Below are 19123 nucleotides of genomic sequence, written 5' to 3'. Positions count from 1 at the left end.
TTTTAAATGATTATTTTGCCCTTCCAAATGTTCCAAATATTTGGTCTTCCAATACTGGGAATGAAATGCCCTGGATGGGGCATGTAATGCTCAGGTCACTAGATGCAGGTAGTCAGGCTGAAAATCCATTGCCTTTCTGGCATGTGTGCTTCAATCTCTTGTGAACTTGATTAGCAATCAAGTCTTTGCCTGAGTCTAATCAATTTTATGACATTGGAAGGACTGGACTGTGGACAAAAGTTATCAAGTTAATATCATTCTGTGAGGCTGCTTTAGTAAACAACCAGCTGACTTCTTCCTGAGGATGTTCTGATCTTATGGTCCCTTTCAAACTATAACAAGGAGCTTCTGTTACTTTCTAATGTTTAACTCATCAATTACTACTACATTCTTACTATCCTGCCATGGACAAAAAAGGGAAAGAATATGAGCATCCAAACATTTAAAAATAAGCCAGAGCATTTGAAATTGTTTTTAAAATATGGTCAGCTTTATTCTGTATTTTTAAAGTTACATTGAGAATTTTTGAAATGTCCTAAAGACAGTTCTCTTATATGAGTGGTACATAGCGATTATATCAACTGCATAGCAGAAATGGGTTTATTCAACTGTTTTGATTGAAAATTTGGAAGTAGCATGCCCCAAGTACGGTTTCTGATCTTGCTTTGTCTTTATGGGAATTAAATGCAGAACAGCTCTTGTTTTAATTGATAGGTATTTTCAGAGATTTTATGGAGGCAAAGTTAGCACGTTTACTAACAACATAAGATACTAGAATACATTTCTATTTCAATTTTCTCTCCTACTACGCTTATTACTGTGGTTAAGAATCAGTATGTAGGGCTTCCCTGGTGGCGCAGTGGTTGAGAGTCCGCCTGCTGATGCAGGGGACACGGGTTCATGTCCCGGTCCAAGAAGATCCCACATGCCACGGAGCGGCTGGGCCCGTGAGCCATGGCTGCTGAGCTTGCGCGTCTGGAGCTTGGGCTCCGCAACGGAAGAGGCCACAACAGTGAAAGGCCCGCGTACCATAAAAAAAAAAAAAAAAAAAATCAGTATGTAAGTAGTGAATATGTATTTTCCACCCTATTTTCCACCTGTGCAAGACAGGTATACTCGGACTCTGCTTTTGAAGTGCCTAGTTTTAGTTTAGCAATCAAGCCTTTATTGATAATTTGTAGTTAAATATTTGGCAGTAGTTTGTATGTTAGAGACTCTAGTTGATCTGGGAAAATAATATTGGGAAATGAGTATAATGAAATCTCATTATTAATTTGATTATAATGATAATTTGAGTATAATGACATACTTGGGAGCCTAATGAGTATTCTCGAAAACCCTTACATTCCTTAAAAACTGAGATGTAGTCTGATAATTATGCAACCTGTTTCTCCTAGTGTTCTTAATTCAGCTAGGTTAACGGTCTCAGTTTTCTTTTTCCTGATTTTATGTATATTTCATTGTTTAGGAGATCATGTTTCTGTAAGCAATCCCGAGGACAATTTTAAAATATCCCAATTCCAAGAATTGGAAGATCTCTTTTTATTGGCAGCAGGAACAGGCTTCACACCAATGGTTAAAGTACTGAGTTATGCTTTGACTAATATACCCAGTCTCAGGTATGTCATTTTGTCTTTAATCACTACCCCTTGTAAGACTGCTAGATTAGTAGAAGGTATTCTAAATCGATTAAATACTTAGTGGACCTCAACAGACATGTTATCCCTCAGTCGTCATTTCTCACTCTTCTTCCTCCATTCCAAACTGTTTTATTTACTTGATTCCTTTATTTTTGATATTTCTGGTTACCTAGTTGGCACTAAAAAAACATTCATGCTAGTTCACTTTTAGACTTTCCATTCATGCATATTTTTAATTCTATAGTTGAAATAGTACTTTTTGAGTTGTTGTTTTTTCTTTTAAGGAAAGTGAAGCTGATGTTCTTCAATAAAACAGAGGATGACATAATTTGGAGAAGCCAACTGGAGAAATTAACATTTAAGGATAAAAGGTATAAAAGTGGTATTAGCTCTGTTTTTAAATATTCATACAGGTTTAGTCAGTTGCTACCCTGCCTCCTTTGGTTGGAGTTTTTAACTGACCAGGAAACTCCTTCAAACAAAAATAATCACTAATTCTCTTTAAAAAAAAAAAAACAACTAAATGTAAGTAATGTTAAGTAATGTTAGTATACCTCCCCCAAAGAAATAGTTTCATAAGGTCAATGTGACATCAAATATGTATCAATAAAATATATACTGGGCTTTATGGTTATGTTATGTTGTTTATACTGAGTTAGGTTTCATTGAAAATGATCCAGTGTAGCCAATTTGGTAATTCAAGATTTTCTTGTTATAATGGGGACAGATCAAATAAATCTGGTGAGATAGGTTAAGCAAAAGTAAACATGTTTTTTTACTGCAGGATTCCTTAGAGCCTTTACTGTGCCAATGTCCACTGTGACTTTCCAAGAAGGGGATTCCTTCTGCATTGTTTAGCAAGATTCTCTTCATTTTTGTTCATTTACATTAACACGTATTAAATATCACTAGTGGTCCTCAGTACACAGTTTGGGACATGCTGGTATAGGTAATAGAAAAAAGTCTGAGTCAGGCTGAATTCAGTGGTAAAACGAGGCAGCAAGGACAGCAAGGCAGCAATTTGTTTCATTGAAAAAAGAGCACTAGGACAGTCAAAGGAAGTGAGATAATTTAACCACGCATATGCCCCATCACTCCTAAAGAGATATGAAAGCAGTTGGAAATTCAAGACAAAATTTTCAGAAGAAGAACGAATTGGACAAGCTGTCATATTTCTGAAGCATTTTTGTAATCATTAAAAACTGTTTCTAAGAATTGCAGAACTTCATAAATCATACAAAATATCTGACATAAGTATTTATGTTTATGACAATATGGTGGAGATAAAGTTCTAGACATTTTAAAAGTTAAAGACCTCAGAAATCCAGCTGTCCCAGGGGCTCCAGGTTCTTCTGAATATTTTCTGAACATCCTCACTAAGGTGATGCCGTGGTTCCTTCTAGTCTTTTCCTCTCTGTTGTCTCCCATCCTTCCCCCTTTCTCTTTTAGTAAATAATTTGCACAAATGAAGGACGACCTGAATTTAATTATCGATGTGTTTTCTTACATACTTAAAACATAACCTAAGAATATGTACTATACTTAAGTAGTTGCACGTCAATTTAGGGCATAATTTAAAGAAGTAGAAATTCCCGGGTTTTTCAAGCGTCTTTTTCACTAATTTTCAAAGTGGAAAACCGGAAGCAGCATTTATCAAAAAGCCTAAAGACCTAAATTCTGGTTTTCAGTCTACCCTTTACTAGCTTGAAACTGTATTCAAAAATTACATAGCTCTGTGGGCCTGTCCCTTTATTTCCAAAATAGAATAATGACATCTTTCCTATTTACTTCATAAGCCTGTTGTGAGGACTAGAGAAGATAGTGTAAATGCTTGGAAATTGTGAAGCCCTGACTCAGATATTTGGGCTGCTGTTATGAACGACCTCTGTATACATGTGTTCTTGTATTGACTGTTTGAGCGCCTGTTTCCTAAACAAGCATTTAAAAGACTTTAAGCAAACATAGCTACACTTTTTTAGCTAGGTTTAAAAAAAAAAAGTATTTCTGGCAGTTTGGGGACATGGTATTCTTCAAGATAGTTTGCTTGTACAAGAAAAATTCATTTACTATTATTTCAGCTAACAGACATTGTGCTCTTAGTCTATCCATTGATGTTAAACTCGACATAAGAAGTAATGTGTATATGTATAACTGAATCACTTTGTTTTACACCTGAAACTAACACAATGTTGTTAATCAACTATACTCCAATATAAAATAAAAAGTTTAAAAAAAATTTTTTTAAAAAGAAAGAATTGGTAAAAAGGCATGTGTTGACAGCTTCTGAACATGAAGTGCTTTTAACAACGTCCCCTGTGTGTTTTGTTTTGTCTTGCTTGGTCCACATAATTTGGGTTGATGGAATTGCATAGGCTGCAGGCTTGAGGATGAGGAAAGGTCCCTTTTTTTTTCACTTCTGGATGACTGGCTCTAAGTGAGTGAGACCTCCAGTTTGCTGGGTGAAGTGAGTGTTTGCCTCTGGCCGGCCTTTATCCTCTCTCTTCTGCTCTCTCTCTCTCTCCCGGCTCTCACCCGCCTGCTCCCACTACTGTGCACTCTCTGTTCCCTCCCTTTCCTTCCACTTTCTGGAGGTACACTCTCCTTGCTGGGGGCTCTCTACTGGCACTGACTTCCAGCTTTGGATAATCTGTGCCCCCCTGGAGACTCGGGGTCAGACTCTCACTGGAAAACACAAAGGCCTTGGGGTCAGACCCTCAGTGGGAAACACAGAGGCCTTGTGTGGCTTTGGAACATTTGTCAGGAACCCTCCATATTCTCAGGTTTTATGCAGATAGAGGAGAAACCTAGCCTTAAAGGTTTACTGATGGCTGTGTAGTACTGTTCATTCAGAGGATAATTGTTGAGTCCCATACATAGAAGGAAAGTGCAAGTTCAAATTTAATATAAGGTAGTTTTAATTTGTCACATCTGTCATTTAGTTAACATGTAAGGCTTAATTTTTTTTATCTGTTAAACCACCCTTTCCTACATCTTGACTCTCCTATGTCACTACTCATTTTAGTACTAAAGTTTCTGATGGCAGAATGTGAAACTTGAACACATCTCCTTGGTTAAATTATTATTGGATTGTGACTATTAAAAACAATAAGTTCTATAGTTAAAACAAATGAAATACCTTACGCTCTGTAGGATTAGGACACAGCTTTCCATTCATTCCTTTGGGGAACAAGGAGGGATAGGAAAAATGTATACTGAGACTGATGTATTATCTAATATTTTTATTTTCAGCAAGCATGCTGTGCTTGTCTTCAGAGTTTATCCAAATAATACAGTTAGCAAAGGAAATTCTTTGAAACACTGTATGATGGAAACTTATTAACCTGTGACCTGGGGCAAGTCACTTGATCTGACGGAGCTTCAATTTTTCCATCTGTAGAACAGGGACATCAATATCTCCATCATAGGGTTGTTTGGAAGTGGGGGCCATGAGATAGCGGATGTGGGTGCCTCGTCCAGAATTAGCATATTTGTAACATTCATTTACTCATGAATTTCCTGTGAGTGTCTCCCAGGTGCCTGTATGGGGGGATAACAGGGAACAGGATATTGTGTTGGCTTATCTTCTCATGCAATCCAGGGAATGGATCTCTTCATTTTCCCATGTTGCTAAACTTAACAGAATTGCCGAAAATAGGTAGACCATTTGTACTCTTTTAGGATGTTTCTGTTTCAATTCACTTTTCATGTCATTAAGCATAAAATTTCAACGGAAAATAAAAGTTAGCTTGCCTGAATTTTATCCAAATATTTTATTACACTTGACTGTTAACTCCAGTAGAAGGTAAATATGTACAGCAGCAGGTGTAGCTAATTACTATGTAAACTGAAATCCAAATTAAATTTCACTTATCTCTGTCTCGACTACTGAGCAGTGTTATGAGGCCTGGTTGACTCAGTCTTACACTCTGGTACTTCCCTCTCCCCCAGTAGAATGCACCCGCTCTGAGTTCTCTGCTTTTGCAGAATTCTTTTTGAAGTGCAGGACAGTTTGACAGTGAGATTGACTTCTGGATGGCATTTTGTAATATATAAATATAATAAGTATTTTCCTTCCCTGTCAAAGCAGTCATGTTTGAAGATAATAAACTTATTTTAGTAAAGTTAGTAGCATATTCTTTTCTATAAATAGTAGAATTTGATGATTTGCTGATTTTCCCCGTTTATAAAATTAATACATATTTGTATAGAAAAATATATAAGGGAAAAGATCACCCATAATCTTACCATCCAAGGAGCAACATTATGGTTTGTATCTTTCCATTCTCTTTCTCTCTCTTTCTCTCCCTCTGTCTCTCACAGACACACACATACATACATGCACGCATGCACTTATACACTTAAATGCACACATTTTTGTTTTGCATTTTTAAATAATGTGGCCATACTGACTATATTTTTTATAACTACATTTTTAGTGAATTTTGTGTATTCTATGTATAGAATACTTTCAACCTGTGGCTCTCGACCTGGAGTGATTCTGTTTCTCCCCGCCCAACACCCTGACACCCTAGGGGACGTTTATGTCTCGATACGTTTTTGATCATAACAACTGATGGAAGGGGTTCCCCTGGCACCTCGTGGGTAGAGACTGTTAAGAGCCTCCAGTGCACAAGACAGCACAGGACAGCAAAGAATTATCCTGCCCAAACTGCCAGTGCTGCTAGTTGGGAAAACTCACACTACACCATGATTTTTAATAGCTGCACTGTATTTGGTCATTGAGTTCATACCATAATTTGTTTAACCAACACTCTACTGTTTGACATAGTGGGTACAAATTTTTGCTGTACGCCTGAAACTAACAGGGCATTGTGGATCAACTATACTCCAATAAAATTTTTTTAAATAAAAATAATAAAAATTTGTATCATGAAAAAACTAAAGTTGACAGTAAAAACAAAAACAAAACAAAACTAATTAATTCCAGATAGATTAAGACCTAAACAAAAAACGTAAAATTATAAAACTTCTAGAAGAAAACAGAGTATCTCTATAGTTAAGGGGTGGGCAAAGATTTCTTAGAACACAGAAAAAAAAAATTTTTTTTTCTGTACCTCTCTAACTATTCAGGATAAAGATTCACCAGAAGAATCACTAGTCAAAGTGTACCAAGGCCTATTGATCCATTTTGACAATAACCTCTCGAAAGGTAGTTTTTCTATATTCTGATGTCAATTTGGGGACCGGCAATGTGTAAGCCCCATTTAAGACTGCAAAATCCAGTGATTCCAGAAGCACAAGTAAGTTAAACAAGATGCTTGAACGCCTTTCTTTTGCCCCAGCCTGTGAGGCAATCAGATATGTAGGCCCCTAATCTGGACCCTATACCACTCTCTGTTCCTCCCAGATGTTCCTCCAGGGGTGGTGTTTTTTGGGGTTTTTTAATTGAAGTATAGTTGATTTACAATACTGTGTTAGTTACAGATGAACAGCAAATTGATTCAGATATATATTTTTTAGATTATTTTCCATTATAGGTTATTACAAGGTATTGAATACAGTTCCCAATGTTTTTGGGGTTTTTTTAAAAATTATTTTTGTTTTGGCTGCCTTGGGTCTTCGTTGCTGTGTGTGACCTTTCTCTAGTTGTGGCGATTGGAGGCTACTCTTCATTGTGGTGCGTGGGCTTCTCATTGCGGTGGCTTCTCTTGTTGCGGAGCATGGGTTGTAGGCGTGTGGGCTTCGGTAGTTGCAGCGCGCAGGCTCAGTAGTTGCAGCACACAGGCCCTAGGGCATGTGGGCTTCAGCACTTGTGGCTCTACAGCGCAAGCTCAGTAGTTGTGGCGCACGGGCTTAGTTGCTCCGTGGCATGTGGGATCTTCCCGGTCCAGGGATTGAACCCATGTCCCTTGCATTGGCAGGCAGATTCTTAACCACTGCACCATCAGGGAAGTTCCAGTGGTGTGTTTCTTGGAATGTGTTCCTTGAAATATTCATGTGTTCCCCCTAAAGGGCTCTGTGATTAAATAAGTTTGAGAAATAATGTATATTCTGTTATCTTCTTGAAGTTTAATATGAACTTAGCATATTCAAGGCTTTGAGAAATTCTAAACAAATCTATTTAACTTCTTTTAACCCAGTAGTCCCAAACTTATTTGACAGGTTAGCCTTTTGCTTTCATGGACGACCGCTAACATTTGGAGGAGCACAAGTGTTTAATCAGATTCGTTTTGAGAAATATTTTTAACCCCTAGCTGTTTATTTTGTGAGCTGTTTTTCCCATGAGCAAATAGCAAGTTTTTCTGCAGATTCTAGTGTTTTTCTTTAGCTAGAGAAACCAGGAAAAGCTGGGACCCCAAATGCTCTGAAATACTACTTTGTGGGCAGTGACAAGCCACTGAAGCTTTAGCAAAGAAGTTGTGAGATTGGATCTGGGTTTTTAGGAAAACTAGTGTAACAAGGATATGCCAGATAGATGAGGGTAAGCTTATTAGAGCAGCCTCTTAGACAAGAGGTAGAAGGGCCAGACCTGGAGTTGTGGCAGTAAAAATGGGAAGGCAGGGATATGTATGTGTAAGAAATAGGAGGGAGTGGGTCTGGGAAGCTGATTGCCTGGAGGAGGAGGGAATACGTTGTTGAATGACTTCAGGCTCTCTGTATGGTTTAGACTGAATGCATACGTTTATATTTCAAGATTTTTTTTATCTCAGGTCATTTATCAGCCTACTTTAAAGTAATTTTTTTTGGACAAGCTTGTTTACTTCCATTGACATTTAGACCTCATAGACATTCATCAGAAACTGGCCTCTCTGTCTCTCTCTCTGTCTCTCTCTGTCTCTCTCTCTCTCTCTCTCTCTCTCTTTCATGTTGCTTTGCACTTTATGGATTCTCAAAATTTATTTTCAGGTAACCTTTTCAAGAGTCCCAGTCCTTTCTGGCACTTCTGAAATCGTAGGGCAGAAAGGAGTTTCAGGACATTTGCCAGTGCATCCCCTCATGCCTCAAGGCTATAAATGCTTCAGACAATAAGTTGCCCTTCAGAAAAATTCAGAAGCAACCATCCACAGTAACCATCTGTATCCTGATATGGTATAAGAAGTCCTTCATTCATGTATTCTTGAGTCTTACCTTGGGATTGCTCCCGCTCCAGTGAAAGCTCTTTTCCAGGGCTGTGAAGGAGAAGAGAAACAGGAGAGCATCCTCCTTACAATCCCCTGAAAATTGCATCCATACCACCTGGTCACTTTTTCCATTGAGAGACCCAAAGTTATCCCCAGGGGACCAATATGTGAATAAATACAAAATACATGAGGAATTTATACCATTTATGTAAGGATCACAGTTATTTTTCACCCCTTAGTAGATGCCTGCAGAAAGCATGCCACTGATTACGCATTTTTTTTTCTTTTTTCTTTTTAAAGCATCTCACTAAAGGAAAATTAAGATTTTTATTCAGATGACAAAGGACGCCAGTATTGATTTATATATCTTAGCAGTTTATTCCAGTGACAGGCTGATTGGAAATAGAGGCAGAGAAGACTATCTTTTATTTGTAATTTAACAAGGCAGTTGCTATATTTTATTGCATTTTCTATGCATAATTAGAAATGTCTTAAGATAGTGGTTCCACAGCTGCTTTTGGGTCCCCTTTGATAATCTGATGAAAGGTTATAGAACTTCTTCTCAGAAAAATGCCCTTACAAATTCACATACATTTTTATATGTAATTTCATAGATGCCAGCGTATGGCTTTGTTCTTCTGAGTATAGTGTTTATTTTTAACCAATATGACTTCTTGTTAAATAAATTCCTTTATTCATTCATCAAGTATTTTTTGCACACTTGTCTCAAGCCAGGCCTGGATACAGTATGAACAAGACAGGCCAGGACTCTGGCCTCACGGAGCAGCAAACAAACATCACATTCCAGAATTACGTAACGCTATCTTAATGATAAGTGCTGGGAAGGAAAAAATGCTAGTGAAAGAGAGTATTTGGGGTACTGTTTTGTATAGGGTGGATTCCTATTGCTGCTAAAGTGAAATGGGAACCTTGAAGGCAAGAAATAAAGCACATCTCTGTTGGGTTTTTAAATATAAAATCAGAATATTAGAATTGTAAGAGAGCATATAGTTTTCCCACCTTGATCCACAGATGGACCTATAAGCCCTAGAGGCTGGGGCTGGTGAGAGCTGGGACGGGTTCTGTAGCCCCGGCTGGCGCCCTGAGATGGTCTGTATGCTTGTGCTGGCCCGTCCGCTCTTGGGAGCGTTCACCCAGCTGCAGCCCAGCCAGGCGAGGACCACAGCTCCAGCCATATCTTGCTTCTGTTCTGATGTTTGGCTCCCAGGGCCACCTCACAAGAGAAATTATTCACTTCAGCGTTTTCTTAAGATTGAGATTAACATATTACTCAAGTGGAAAATGTAGAAACACATTCAATCTGATGCTACTGAAAATGATAAGAACTAATTGTGTTTGCAGAAATGGAGCAAAGGGAGCAGGTAGAGCTTAGAATTTTAAATTTGCTATGGCTGTTCATCAGCAGTTCACTTAACAGATTACAGAGCTGTGGGAAGAAATGGTCTGTGGTTCCCTTGTGAGGCTTGGTTTGATGTGCTTCTTTCTGATTGTAATTCTGTACCCTTTCTTTTCTTTGAAGTGCTCCACTCCATAGTGTTTGAGTGCCTCCTGTGTGATGGCCACTAGGGGCGCAGTGATAACCCAAGCAAACATGGTCCCTGCTCTCACGGCATTTCCGGTCTAATGGGGAAGGTAGACATTACTAGATTAATCACCTTGGTGGCCACATATTTACAGCCTGATAGAAAGGCTATAAAGAAGAGGAAAGGGGAAACGTTTCTACAACACATGTAATTACAGAAGGACTCCAGACTGGTGGGGCTGCAGCGCTTCCCTGGAAATGATGCTTGAGCTAAGAAACTGAACAGTGGGGTGTGGTAGAAACATTACAGAAGGAGAAAGAAAACAGGCAGGGTGTGGCAGTGAAGGCTGAGAGAAGCAGAGCACAGAGTTAGGAGCCAGGATTGGGGAGAATTTGGACGTGGAGGGTGAGGCAGATCAGTCCCGGGTTTCTGGTTTGTGCAACCAAACGGACTGTGGTGCCATTCACAGCAGTGACATTGGGTGTGGCACAGGAATACTGTAAGTCAAGGCTGAAGCCATGAAGACAGTAACAGTAAGAAGTCAGATAGGCCGTTGGCTATCAGAGTCCAGGACTCATTGGAGGGGTTTGAGTCAGATGAAAATGCACATGTCACTGGTTGTTGCTCTTTACTGTGTTTTATACAAGTGAATTATTAATAAAAATGTGGAGTTCTCTGAGATCCTTTGGAGGTCTCTTTCTAATGAGTTTAAAAGAAAATGTCATATTATTCTCTTATCTGTAGCAAAAGTTTATCTTTAGTAAATGTGGATATACCTGTATGTTTTCGCAAAATGTTTGTTTACATTCTGTTCTAGTGCTTTTCTAGCAAGTGTGTCAACCTTCACATATTCATTTGTTCTCCAGGGGAGAAAAAGATGAGTTACTGAACTGGAAACATGTTCATAATATATTTAATGTAATAGACTTTTAAAAAATGTTTCTTTTCTCCAGATTTGACCTTGAATTTGTTCTCTCAGCACCTACTTCTGAATGGAACGACAAACGGGGATATATTTCACCAGCTCTGCTTTCTGAATTTTTGAAAAGAAGTTTAGATATGTCCAAAGTCCTCATCTGCATTTGTGGACCAATGCCATTTACAGAACAAGGAATGAAGTGAGTAGCAACATGGTAAGAGAGAGAATCCCAGAACTGTGAAATGACGACCTCCTATAAACAGCAGTTGACATGGCTCTCATTTCTTCCTATTCATATGAACCTGCACTTCAATAGTATGTTACAGCATAAGAAAATAATAACAAAGTGTTTAATCTGTATGCAGGTGAAGTGTCAGAGGCCCAGATTATGCAGAGTTAGACGTGAACACAAAAGTCAGACACAGCCAGCTCTTGACGGCCTCTGGTAGTGGCTGGTAGTGTGGACGCTTTCACAAGATTAGTGCCAGATAGTTTTGGGGACACTAGATTCAACCTCGTCTTCCACCAAAGCTTCATAATATATAATATTTTTTTTAATGTATCATAATAAGCAGTGTTCATCTCATTGTAGCTTTTGATCTTCCATCATTCTCTGCAACTGGGTGAGCATTAATAACACAGTGAGAGAAAGCCAAACAGCAAGACAAAAACCAGAGACTAGAACATAAATAAGCCAAGACCAAGAGTTGAACTCCGCACAAAGAACAACCAGTGGTAGTGATTGTCTTATTTAAAAATCACCTTGATCTTATTTAACTCTAAAATGACACTTTAAAATATTGGGTTAGATATAGCCACTGTTGGGTTTCTAGATGACTTTAAAATATGACTGCCTTAAATGCCCTGCATTTCCTTGTTTGGTATATGACTGAATCTAACATTTGCTAGGTAATTTTCTCTCTTGCTATTTTATTTTTAATTTTAATTATGAAAAAGACAGGCGGTATGTCCGGAAAGGCAGGTTGGGTTCAGATAGTGAGAGGCTTGCCTGCCGCACCACATTGGCCCTCATAACTCCTGTGCCGACCTGTCCCTTTGTCTGAATGTGTGTGTCAGCTCTGGAAGCTGCCACTTTGGGTTGGAGTCCCAGCTCCACCACTTAGAGTCATCCTACAATCATCAGCTAAGTGTCCTAGGGCCAAAACCTTCTAAGTTTTAGTGCACTCACCTATCCAAGGGAATAAATGATAATATTTATGCATGTGAAATGCTTAGCACAGTGACTACAAAGAGTGAGTACGAAGTAAATGTTTATTATTTTCAGCAGTATTTTATTTATTTATTTTTTACTTCTTTTTTTTTGGCCATGCCACATGGCTTGCAGGATCTTAGTTCCCCAACCAGGGGTCGAACCCATGCTCCCTGCAGTGGAAACATGGAGTCCTAACCACTGGACCACCAGGGAAGTTCCCTTCAGCAGTATTTTAAACAGAGCTACTTTTAAGATTTCAGTCTCCATTTACAGTATTTTCCAAGTTGAATTATACTTAAGCAGTATTTCTGCTTCTCCTGTTCAGTGGGGAAAATTAAGATAGAATGCTAGGGGATCAACTCCTTACTTCAAAAACTGGTGAATGAAGAGGAAGAAAACCAGCATTTATTCTCTCTTTTCTGTATTAGTTATACTACTGGATAACCACATAATAGATGAGCAGAAGTTATTCTTTATAGAATTCCTCGGCTGATAAATGAATAAAGAGTGATAGGAGTAGAATATCACCAACTTCGGTCCCTAATGAAACCAGTAGATCTGTACGTAGATCACCAGTGGTGGTTAGCATCCAAAAAGAGAGGCAACCCGGTATTATGTGCCTCCTGATGAAAGAGCATTATGAAGTAGTCTTGTCAAAAAGAATTGAGCCTGTATCTGATTAAGCCCCTCAATCCAATTATTAAATTTTGGGAGATAAAAGAAAAAAGGAACATATTATTAAAGTAAACCACAGGGATGCAGCAAAATGAGAACCGTGGGAGACTCAACACTTAAAAATCTGATTTTGTCAACAAATAAATTGCAGGACAGAGAGAGAGAGAGAGGGAGAGAGAGATGGAGGGGATGTTATAGATCAAAAAATACCCAAAAGACATATAAACCAATCACAGTGAGTAGACTTTAACTGGATCTTGATTCAAACAAACTTTAAAAAATTATGGCATTTATGAGACAATTGAAAATGTGAACACTTACTAGATATTAGATGATGTTAAGGAATTATTGTTAATTTTTTAGAAGTGATAATTGTGGAGTTTTTTAGAAAACACACGCTAAATGGGGAAAATGAAAAAAAAATACTATGGTTACAATGGTAAACTTTGATCTTACTTCTTTATTTTTAAACATCTTCCCTAAGAAACATGTGCTTTTTATTTGTTTTTCAGGTTGCTGCATGATTTGAACTTTTCCAAAGATGAGATCCATAATTTTACAGCATAATGAAGAGCTGTCATTCAACTGTTTCAGCTAAATTTGTGATTACTTAGGGTTTTTCAAAAGAACATTTTTGTATATAGGTTAACTAGAATCCAGGTTTTAGTTTCTTAAATGAAATCAAATGTTTCTTCACTATAGATACCTTGTTGACTTTATTTTGTACCATAACTTATTTTACTACTGATATTTGTCCTGGAAGATCAATTGTGGCAACAAGTATACACAGGATTCTTTGTTATGAATCACAAAGTTCCTTACCATTTAAACTGTATCACTGTTCTACAATAAGCTCTTGTGTTTTATGACATGATAAAGCAAATGATCATTTTGATCACATTTCTATGCTGTAAGATGTCTGATTAGCAATACAGATTAAATTTTACATTGCACTGTAAACTCAGGAAATGATCATTTATGTCCTTGTTCTTCCTATGAAAACATGGAATAATTTATTAAGTGATGCAAACATTTTGTGTATCTATGGCCTTGATACAGAGTAGAATAAAAAATATTCTTAAGTACGTTTTAATCTTTGTGGTAGAAATGTGTTTGAGTGCAACAGTATGGGTTAGTGTCTACGGGGAATTTTAAAAACAGCAATAAAAGATCCTGGAGACACTTCACACAGGCTGCTTTGGATTATATGTGTTTAGAAAGTTTAAGATAACCTTGACAATTATTTTGATTCTTAGCCAAAACTAGAGGCATCAGGAAAGATAATGAAAGTATAGCATCTGGTCTCATGGTCTAAAATAATCATTTGGTGCTTTGGAATAGGTTAAATTTAAATTCTTTTTGAGCCCATCTAGACCAGCTGGGAAAATGAGGAACACTCCATCCTAAATGGTACATTCCCTGGCTGGATGCTTGCTCCACAGCTGGCGGTTCAGCAGGGAGCCCTCCTAAGCTCTGCTGTGTGGGCATCTTATTCTCTCTCCCTGCTGCTGTGTGCAGCCTTCAAAAGCTTTCACAGATTGGGATTCTGCAAAGGGTATCAAGAAAAGCCATTGTATATACTACCAAATGTAAAATAGATAGCTAGTGGGAAGCAGCCGCATAGCACAGGGAGATCAGCTCCAGTGATTTGTGACCACCTAGAGGGGTGGGATAGGGAGGGTGGGATGGAGGGAGGGAGACGCAAGAGGGAAGAGATACGGGGACATATGTATATGTATAACTGATTCACTTTGTTATACAGCAGAAACTAACACAACACTGTAAAGCAATTATACTCCAATAAAGATGTTAAAAAAAAAAAAAGAAAAGCCATTGTGAGCTTTTTATGAGGAAACTGTGTTGGATGCATAGGTGGCTATGCGTAAGCTAACTTAGATTTTACAGTCGTATTCAGGACGGCAGCATTGCTTTTACAGAAATCGGGGTGTGGGGAGTCTCCAACTCCCCTGAAACGATTTTGTAAATAGCTAAGTCTTTACTGAATGAATGGTGTGCTCAGGAGGAACACAATATTAACATTCCTCAAATTACAGATCCCCAGCCCAGGAAGCTCCCCAGGTGCAAGTGGCTGGATCAACACTGTCTTCTTTCCCTGCATCTCCCTCTTCCATGCATCGTCATTCACCCAGGCCGGAGGTGGCCGTGCTCCCTGTGGCTAACAGGAACATTTTCTACCTCTGCCCTCCTACCATCTCTTTTTTTCTCCCCTAAGATCATGAACTTTCCAGGCACACCTTTTTTTCTAGTTTATTAGTAATATATCAGATAATTCTACCTTAGCCAGCTCTCTCATCTTTTCTACCCTCCTTTTTCCTCTCTCCTCCAAACCCATTTCTAATTACCTCCAGCTTACTCCCTGTTTGTATCTCTTCCTCAGGCTTCTTACTGTATTTTAAAGCAAAAGAAAACCCATGAGCATCTTCTGAACGTGTATGTTAATAATTCCCAAATTGGCATCTTTGAGAATCAGCCGAGCTTCAGTTTTCAATATCCAGGTACCACCTGGATGTTCCACCACCCCCTCAAATTCAACAGATCCCAAACTAAGCTTTTGCCGTGACCATCTTGTAACCAAACTAGGTTAATGTTTGGCTGACGCTCAGCAAGCCGAAACGCTGAGACGCCAAGGATTGCAGCAAAGAGAGGGTTTATTTAAAAGGCAGCCAGGTGAGAAGATGGGAAAACAAGTCTCAGATCCGCAAGGGGCTCAGGGGAATTATGGGATAATGAACGAAGAAGCAGGACCCTCTGAGGCGTGGGGAGCGTGGGGAAAGGTGACCGGGAAAAGGTGGGGGTGATTGTTGTTCTGCGCAGGCGTAACGAGGCTATAGGCTTCTGCACGTTCAAGAGTGGAGACGCTTAGCCTGAGCTGAGGGTGGAGTTTTCGACACTGGCGTCAGAAGGTCCCTGCGTGGCCACTCATGTGTGCCCATTTGGAGGGTCAGTGGTCCTATCCAGTGTTAACCAGCTGAGCTCCAACTAGACACAGCTGACTCCAAGTTCCTGGAAAATAACTCGGGCAGATGGATACCTTATTGTTTAGGCTACATGCCGCTTGGAGGACATGCAAAACCACCTTGATCAGTGAAGGCAGCTGAAGTGGATTTAAGCAAACCCATGGTTTCAGTCTCTCCCAGGTCTGTTCCTCCTCTTGAATTCTCTGATTTACTGGTGCTACCTTCCACCTAGCCAGCCCTTCTAGAACTATTCGGGATCAGTGTCTCCCTCTCCAATCTGATTCCTCCATACCAGCTAGCCCTGCCCTGTGGTCCCTCAATCACCTCAGTACAATAGCCTGACAACTGGTCTTCCTATTGCAGGTTTTTTTTTGTTTTTTTTTTTTTATTGCTATTGCAGTCTTGACCTCACTGAAATCCATTCTCCATTCCAGTGTTGCTAGAGGGCCTTAGAAACTCCCCTAAATAGAGCCTCAGTCTCCCATTTAATACAGCCGTATACTGAGGAGCGCAGAAGGGAGTATGGATTGTAACTATTATTCTTGAGCAAAGAGCTCCAAGGCTCCTACGTCCTGTATTTGCAGTAAGAAAAGGGAATTATACTCAAAGTCACTTTTCCTTGAGAATTCTGCTTGCTTACTTCCTTTTTTTTTTTTTTTTTTTTTTTTTTTGCGGTACACGGGCCTCTCACTGTTGTGGCCTCTCCCGTTGCGGAGCACAGGCTCCGGACACGCAGGCTCAGCGGCCATGGCTCACGGGCCCAGCCGCTCCATGGCTGTGGGATCCTCCCAGACCAGGGCACGAACCCGTGTCCCCTGCATCAGCAGGCAGACTCTCAACTACTGCGCCACCAAGGAAGCCCACTTACTTTCTTTTTAAAAATGTGTTTATGTGTCAGTTTTCTATCGGTTTTCTATTTCTGCAAGGACAAATTACTGTGAACTTCGAGGCTTAAAACAACACCCATTTATTCCATGGCTCAGAGGTCTGGGCCCAATGGGGCACAGCTGGGTCCTCTGCTGAAGACCTCGTAAGGCTGAAATCGGGTTGTCAGCTGGGCTGGACTCTTCTCGGGAGGTGCTGGAGAATGTTTAGCTTCCAGGCTGCTTCAGGTTGTTCGTAGAATTCAGTTCCTTGAGGTTGGAGTTCCCCATTTCCTTGCTAGCAGTCAGCTGGGGGCCAGTCTGCTTGTATAACTGCCCATGTCCCTTCTCATGCTATCTACGTGGTTCCCCCCAGCACTGGTAGATCCAGCGCGTCTCATGCTTTAGATCTCTCTGCATTTCCCTTCTGCTACAGTCTTTCTTCCCCCTGCTGGAGAAAGTTCACTGCGTTTAGGGGCTCATGCAATTAGACGGGCCCGCCCAGGACTACCTGGATAATCTCCTGGTCTTAAAACCTGTAGCGTTACAGCTGCAGAGTCCCTTTTGCCATTTAATATAGCATATTCAAAGTCTGCAGGCATTAGGTGTCGACGTCTCTGGGGGACCATTCTGCCTACCACAGTCTATGAAGAGAACAGAGAAACTTGTCCAAGGTAAGATAATTGTATTTTGTCTAGAGCTCACTATGGGCCCTCAGTTTTCACCTTAATGTGATGGAGGAGTGAGAGACGCTTTCCACTCCAGAATACTTAACTCCATTATGCTGGCGAAGGCTTGGCTACAGCTTCCTCTGTGGTCTACCTTCTCTGCCACATAAACTTGTCCTCAACTAGTTTGGGGCTGTGTCTGTTGATAGCTGCAGACTCTCACCTTTGAGCAGATGACCCAGTCTCTGTTTCGTCTACGATATTTAGAATGGCGGCTAATTGGTTAAAAAGGAAAAGTGAAACCTCAGCCAGCCCCAGTCTCTTGGTGTCTTTCTGTTTTGGTTTTTTGGGGGTTTTTTTGTGTGTTTTTTTAATTGAAGTATAGTTGATTTACAGTGTTGTGTTAATTTCTGGTGTACAGCAGAGTGATTCAGTTATATATACATTCTTTTTCATATTCTTTTCCATTATGGTTTATCCCAGGATATTGAATATAGTTCCCTGTGCTCTACAGTAGGACTTTGTTGCTTATCCATTCTATATATACTAGTTTGCGTCTGCTAATCCCAAACTCCCAATCCTTCCCTCCCACACCCTCCCTCCCCCTTGGTAATCCCAAGTCTGTTCTGTCTGCCAGAATGCCAGAGTCACCTATCGGAAATACAAAGAAACACATTTTCTTTCCTAGTTAACGTTCTCTTCTGCTGCCTGGTCCCCACTCATGGAATGGAGGCTCCATCTTGGGGGGCAGCACACTGAGCTCAGGGCCCTGGTAATGAGGCACTGGTTCCACACCCGGAGAGCAAGCCGAGGGGACCTCAGGCCACTGCCCGCAGCCCTCCAGCAAGTGCTCAGTTCTTAGGAAGGGTGTCACCCCGAGAGAAGCTTCTATTATCCCCAGAACATTCACGCCCAAGTCTTTCTGTGGACGTATTTTTTCATTTCTCTTGGATGGATACCTACAAGTGAAATTGCTGAGTCATGTGGTCACTGTACATTTAACTTTTTTTTAAACCCTATTTTATTCTGTGTATATTTCTAGATCTAGTGCTGAGACATATACTAGTTAGATAATCATGCTTTTGAATGTGCAGTTTCAAACTTTTAAGAAAATGCCAGGTGGTTTTTTTTTTTTTTGCCAAATTGGTTGTACCATTTTACACTCCTCCCAGCAAGCATTGTATCAGAATTTCAATCCTTCCACATCCTCCACAACCTTGAATTATTAATCTTTTAAAAGTTAGTGTGTAGTGGTATCTTATTGTGATTTTAATTTGCATTTGTCTGATGTCTGTTGATGTTGAACTTGTTATCATGTGCGTATTGGCCACTGGTATATTGTCTTTTGTAGGGTTTTAATCTTTTGCCCATTTTTTTTTTTTTTTTTTGCACGGTACGTGGGCCTCTCACTGTTGTGGCCTCTCCCGTTGCAGAGCACAGGCTCCGGACGCGCAGGCCCAGCGGCCATGGCTCACGGGCCCAGCCGCTCCGCGGCATGTGGGATCCTCCCTGACCGGGGCACGAACCCGTGTCCCCTGCAT

The 19123-nt window shown here is 40.0% G+C and overlaps 1 protein-coding gene across 1 annotated transcript in view; it reads left to right on the top strand.

Annotated features, from left to right (window-relative positions):
• The window catches only part of LOC309811198 (cytochrome b5 reductase 4-like), a gene marked incomplete at its 5' end in the record, with an annotated part of 38436 nt that extends 24788 nt beyond the window's left edge, over window positions 1-13648 (top strand). Inside the window, 4 exon segments of the mRNA XM_082633788.1 lie at window positions 1469-1619; window positions 1925-2011; window positions 11220-11384; window positions 13586-13648. Of these exon segments, the coding sequence (XP_082489914.1) occupies window positions 1469-1619; window positions 1925-2011; window positions 11220-11384; window positions 13586-13640 (458 nt within the window). The 3' untranslated portion in view covers window positions 13641-13648.
• Window positions 13649-19123: the final 5475 nt, after the last annotated feature.

Source organism: Mesoplodon mirus (genome assembly GCF_964341445.2).
Source record: "Mesoplodon mirus genome assembly, chromosome: 10".
NCBI lineage: Eukaryota > Metazoa > Chordata > Mammalia > Artiodactyla > Ziphiidae > Mesoplodon > Mesoplodon mirus.
This window is presented reverse-complemented; position numbering and strand designations above follow the sequence as displayed.